The sequence below is a fragment of the Clarias gariepinus genome, chromosome 26 (assembly GCF_024256425.1).
Source record: "Clarias gariepinus isolate MV-2021 ecotype Netherlands chromosome 26, CGAR_prim_01v2, whole genome shotgun sequence".
NCBI classification, from domain to species: Eukaryota; Metazoa; Chordata; class Actinopteri; order Siluriformes; family Clariidae; genus Clarias; species Clarias gariepinus.
Window position 1 is genome coordinate 6,234,449 of NC_071125.1, and position 6,097 is coordinate 6,240,545.

General features: G+C 34.7%; 1 protein-coding gene across 1 annotated transcript; it reads left to right on the plus strand.

The window, feature by feature from the left end:
- Positions 1 to 537: 537 nt before the first annotated feature.
- On the plus strand, positions 538 to 5,857 carry LOC128514303 (sulfotransferase 2B1-like). Its single transcript, XM_053488097.1, has 6 exons — positions 538 to 735; positions 3,939 to 4,147; positions 4,372 to 4,498; positions 4,574 to 4,668; positions 4,792 to 4,972; positions 5,637 to 5,857. Exons 1-6 carry the CDS (start codon positions 597 to 599, stop codon positions 5,756 to 5,758), a joined length of 873 nt encoding a protein of 290 aa, XP_053344072.1. The 5' UTR covers positions 538 to 596; the 3' UTR covers positions 5,759 to 5,857.
- The last annotated feature ends 240 nt before the right edge of the window (positions 5,858 to 6,097 follow it).

The following is a 6,097-nucleotide window of genomic DNA, read 5'->3' on the forward strand; positions in this document are numbered from 1 at the left end:
TTCTTTTTCTCATATGTGATTTACATAAATTAGTGAAATAAAAACCCCCAAAAACATTTGATGCATTAACAAACATCAGCTAAGTAAAAATTGTAATGTATTTTAATGCTTAGGTTATTTTAATGAAATACAATAAAGATATGAAGGAAATATTAGACTCCACAAATTTTTAGAAAACATATACTTTAAATGTCTTGCTGTTTCCCCCCCCAACATTTTAAAGTGATATGCAAACTGAACTATATGTCACAGATGAACCCTGAGGCAGGGGGCAGTTAATAATAAGTCACTAATACAAGTCATGTAAAAACCCAGATGACCCCATGTGGCCTGAGATTTATGAAGTTGTACATACTGTATTGAGCAACCAAGTACAAGAACTTTCTTTTAAAAAATGTTTTTCACAAAATAAACTAAAAAGCAAAGAAAAAACAAAAAGAAAAAATATTTCCATAGTTATTGCTGGTATTTGCATTGCAAATTTGGGGTTCAAAGGGTTTACAAAAACATTTTATGTTCCACATTCTCTAGTCTTAAGAAGCATAGATTAATAAGCAGATGTTAAATATACCACAGATTTACACGATTTGAACGATATGGAAAACAGTGACTTTTATTTGGTTTATAATGGACTTTTTCTTCCCAAAAGTCTTCACACGGAGGACAGCCTGAAGTATTTTGAGTCGTTCCAAGTTCAAGATGATGATGTGATCTTAATTACATATCCTAAATCTGGTAAGTTCTTTTTTTCCTCTCTTCATGTTTTCTTATATATATAGTTAGCCAAAAAAAAAATAATAATACACACTCCAGGGAAAGAAAAACAATATTTATTTCAACTATTATTGCTATATGTTATATATTAATATATGCAATAATAATATTAAAATAATTTGATATCATTTATAATATATTAATATAATATACATCATACTATTTTTTTCCCTGAAGTGTGTATACATTTTTGTATTATGTTCATTAAGTCTTGTTAAGAGTTGTTTTTGAATCTGTTTTATATACTAAATACTCTCTCTCGCTTTATCTATATATTACACACACACACACACACACACATACACACACACATTATCGACCATTTGTTTGCTAAGAAAGAGTAAAATTTGTAGGAAAAGCTAAGTACTTTGAGCTTCCCAGAGTTTTCAGGAAATCTATAAGTTATACATTACAAAAGGTATGCAGACAACAGTGAATCACAAAGAAAAAAAGCTTTTATCCATCCATTAACTAAACCAGCTGATTCTGTTCGAGCTGACAAGTGTGTCTGAAGGCGTGAAGAAGTAATACAGTAAGGTGTGTCACTATTGATGAGTTATGGGCTTGGGCAATATCCAAGAGCAGCAAACAATAAAAAAAAAAAAAAAGAGATTACAAATGACGGCTTTGGCAAAGGAAAGATCAGTCTATCCTGTAACCCTGGAGTTAAATTGCGTGTCAAATGGAACATAAAGCACCCAGTAATAATCCTTTAGACAAAAGCAAAACAGAATTTCTAGTAATGGTGTGTGCAGTGCCGGTGTTTTGTTTGTCCCACTCTCACCCACCCCAAAAGGAATTCTCATTATTCCTAGTTGCAATGCACGCCCAGAGAATAGTTCTTATGTAACTTCACACACCAAAAAAAAAAAAAGTCTCAATCTGTCACAGTAAATCATAAAAAAGGCTTACAGGCAAAATACCAGTTGAGAGAGCCTCAGGATCTTTAATATATTCAAATAATTTGATATACAGTATTCACAAACCCAAGTATTTGCCTTAAATTGCAAGTAAGCTTAAAAAAAAAAAAAAAAAGAAAAAAACTTTGTAAAAACTTTGAAGGTTACAAGCACATACAACAGCTTTAACAAGGACAACCAAGTTTGCAGTAACCCTTTTAAATAAAAGGGAACCCATTTACATTTCTATATAAAAACTATATCTATTTATGTATATAAAAGGAAATGCAAACGTGGCTAGTGTCCGGAGTGAAGAGACATGTTGTAGAAAAATAAGCACTAATTAATAAAAACAGAAGCAAAAAAAGAAAAAGAATTTAAAAGGTTTGGAAGCTCTGTGATGTCCTGGTGTCCCTGTGTGGTCCTCTTAGACCAAGATAAAGTGGTTCATTATGATGAATGAATGGATTCTTCAATACGTTTTTTTTCACGTCATTATTTATTTACTAGCAGAGTACCCATCATTGATGGGAAAAGAGTTTTCAGAAATAGTTAAAGCTGAAGTATCTTACGTCTTACCTTGCTTACACTAAGTTGGACTTCTTTGGTCGTCAGCCAAATACACTCCCCGTTGTATTATACAACAGAGCTCTGAAAATCACTTTTACCATTTCAGCACTGTTATTTCAGTGTTGAAAAATATTGTCTAAAATATTCAGTTTAGATTTTCTAATTAATATTTATATAAATATAAGTAACTTCTTACGAGTTTATTTTAAATTTTATTATTAATTCCTGCACGCAACTGTTCATAACATGACTTTTACTCAACATTTTCATTTAAGCACATAACACTGTGCTCTTACCCGCCCTTACCTCGGACTGCAGTGGATATGTTTGCTTTAACAACCTGTGTTTTATCTCATAGTGGCGATTCACATTTCTTTTTTTTTTTGTTGATTTTTCCCCGATTTTCTCACTACTTTAGTCGTGTCCAATTCCTCCCGTCACTAGGGGGCTCCCACATTAAGGCTACTACTACCACTCAGTGGGGAGGGCCGAAGACTATCTCGTGTTTCCTCCAAACCACGTGACGCCAGTCGACCGTATATTTTCAAAACTGCTTGATGCGCACAGTTAAAGGACAGCGCTATGCGCTCCTTCCGCTTGCATGAGCTCACAGACGCCCCTGATTGGCTGTAGAGCCGTGATTAATGTGGGAGCACAAAGTACCTCTCATCCCTCCCCTCTGAAAGAGCTTGGCCAATTAGCTCTCGCTAGACCTCCAGCTGCGAGAGGTTACAGCATCACCCGGGAATCAAATCAGCGATCTCCGGATGATAGGGCGAGCACTTTACCACTGCGCTTTTTTTTAGGATTTTTGGTGGCTAAACTACCGCATTGATTGGCTCTGTTCAGTGATGCCATGTCCACCTCGAGTGAAAAGTGCTAAATTTGTCCGAAAACGCTCTAGATGCTATGACATATTCTGCTCATAACTTTACTTGTACCTAACATTCTGATTTATAAATCATTTGATTTTAAATTTATGGTGCAGGTTTAACTTCAGGAAAATACAGAAGACCAGACAAAGTTTAATTAAATTCTGTTTAATCAGTTTTGTGTGATGCTGTGACAAAATCTGGCTGAACAGACATAAAATTTTCTGACACTGGTTTCGGATCCTTCAATGTATGAAACAAAGATATCATTGAAAAATCAAGTTCTGACCAGTGTACAGACAAAACCTCTTTTTTATTTATATTGAAATAATCAATAATATTCCATTGTCATTCCCACTGCACATTCCAAGCAAACAATATCAGCAAATTAAAATATGAATACAATTTTGTGATACAATATAAATTTGCAAATCTAAACATAAATTTGCAAATCAGGCACACATAAATATTTATATTTCTTATTCGCTTCTGTGCTAGAAACAGTAACTTCTTAGGGATGTTTAAGATACAATACTGCAGCTGGGCGTGGCAATACAGACCAATTAACACCACGGAGTAGTTGAATCAGGCTCCTAAACACCCAGTGAATAAACACCAAAATTTTTACATGGCATTAGTCTTACTCTTGCAAAGGTAAATGTTTTTATGTAAGATAAGTATTACTTTTTACCTTTACTAATGCAATACTCTTCTGTAATAGAGCAAAAAGGATCATAAGGACATCAATTTCTTAATTTTAACCATTTTTGCTTCAAGAGAAGCATCTCTGTCCGCTGATCAAAGTAAACATTCTTTATTTTAGGAACAACTTGGATGCAAGAAATTCTTCCCTCACTTTTAAACGGAGGAGATCCTACTCCAGTCCTTACCATCCCAAACTGGCTCAGGGTTCCATGGCTGGAAGAGGTATCTATTGCTGAAGTCGTAGACAGGCTGACTGCTCCACGTGCCTTCACCTCTCATATGCCTTATCATCTGATGCCTTCATCCTTCTTCTCTTCAAAGGCTAAGGTAAAGTGTGTTAAGTGGCTATTTCGAAGCTTCTATGAACATTATGTTTGCTTACTGGAATGCTCCAGGAAATACTGGTATTGGACTTTGCATTGTATATTTGCATTGTACATTTCCATTTCATCATGTGCACTAAGTCCAAAAGTAACGAACAAACAATTACTTTATGTGGAAAATAACCACATTTTATTTCTAATGTCTTATTGCGTATTTTGGTCTTTTAGGTCATTTATATCACTAGAAACCCAAAGGATGTTGTGGTTTCCAATTATTATTTCAACCAAATGGGCAGTTTTCTGCTCGACCCAGGAACCTTTGAAGAATTTACTGACAACTTCCTAACAGGGAATGGTAAGTGATGTGTATTTCCTTTCAACAAATGTGGTCTATGTAATCAAATGCTAACATGATATAGAACTTGTTTAGTGATCTTTGGAAAGTGGACTGATCACGTGAAGAGCTGGAAAAACCCTGATTTAGGAGACCGAATTCTCTACATCACATATGAAGAGATGATTCAGGTATTACATATATAATAGTATGTTATCTTCGTGACAGTTTGTGTCAGTCTGATATGCAATATGGAAATGTTTCACTTGTTCAGTTCTGCCTTTATGTAGTAATGGGTGAATCTTTTTTTGCAGGATGTGTGTGGAGTTATCAAACGTGTTTTAAGCTTTCTCGGTCGGCAGTTAAGTGAAGACGCTTTGAAACGTGTAATTGAACAGTGTGCCTTCAAAAACATGAAGCAAAACAATATGTCTAATTACTCACTAGTACCACAAGAACATTTGGACCAGAGCAAGGTCTCATTTCTGAGAAAAGGTAGGCAGAAAAAAAAAACATATTTTAATAGGATTGAGAAGATACACTGCCTGGCCAAAAAGAAAAAGGTTGCACACTGTAAGATACTAGAATCACCTTTAGCTCTGATTTGATCACACAATATGGCACGATATCACCAGCTGCTTTCATTTTATTGCCACACAAGGTTGCTGAGCCTAACCCTGACCAACTGAAGCAACCCCACATTATTACTCTGCCTCCAGAGATAGTACATAACCTTTTTCAGTTACTCCATAGTCCAATCTTTTTGCACCCTAATAAACTGCATCCTTCTTTTCTGACCATGGTTCTCCTATGGCCACACAGCTGTTTAGTCCCAATCCTTTGAGTTCTCATCACATTGTGAGAGTATGGAAATGCTCAGTTTTCACTATTAAACATAATGGCTGATGATTTTCCTTCATGCAACTTCAACACATTATCTCCATTCATGATTTCTTTCCAACCACATTTGTTCCACAAAGTTAATGGTTCAGCACTATCCATGAAGGTTTTGCTAATGTGTTGAAGAATTCTTTGCGTGACGCAGCCAAATTATTTGACCCCTCTGAAATTTTTGGCAAGGCAGTGTATGTTCTAAACACTTTAGAGTATAACCTGCGTGTTCTGCAAGGGTCTCATTTTTGTTTTATGTTTTATTTAGGGGTTGTTGGAGACTGGAAGAATCACTTCAGCTCGGAGTTGGAGGCCAAATTTAATGCAGTAATTAGTGAAGAAATGAAGGGTACTGACATTGGATGCTTGTTGGATGAGGAAGACAACTGAAATCAAACATACTAAGAAGTAAAGTGAAGATGTGAAGTGAATCTAATAATAATAAAAGTGAAAACATTAAAATAGTAAATGAGTATTTGTCATTTACCTTTAAGAGAATCTTTCTAAACGTTGCATATTATATATTCAAATTCAAATTCAAATTTTATTTGTCACATACACAAACATACACAGTACGAAATGTAGTGAAATGCATTTTACGGCTGCCATTGACCCTAGAAGAGAATTAAGTTTACAAATAAGAAATAAATATGAATAAAAGAAATACGATAGAAATTAAATAAAAATTAAATTAAACTAGGAAAAATAGAACTAAAAATAAAAAATAGA

What these genes read in the sequence shown, in the direction of transcription:
- LOC128514303 (XM_053488097.1), top strand. Translation starts at nt 597, where the DNA reads ATGGAAAACAGTGACTTTTATTTGGTTTATAATGGACTTTTTCTTCCC. An exon ending in AATTACATATCCTAAATCTG is followed by an intron (nt 736 to 3,938) that starts GTAAGTTCTTTT and finishes TCTTTATTTTAG; the next exon opens with GAACAACTTGGATGCAAGAA. An exon ending in TCTTCTCTTCAAAGGCTAAG is followed by an intron (nt 4,148 to 4,371) that starts GTAAAGTGTGTT and finishes TTGGTCTTTTAG; the next exon opens with GTCATTTATATCACTAGAAA.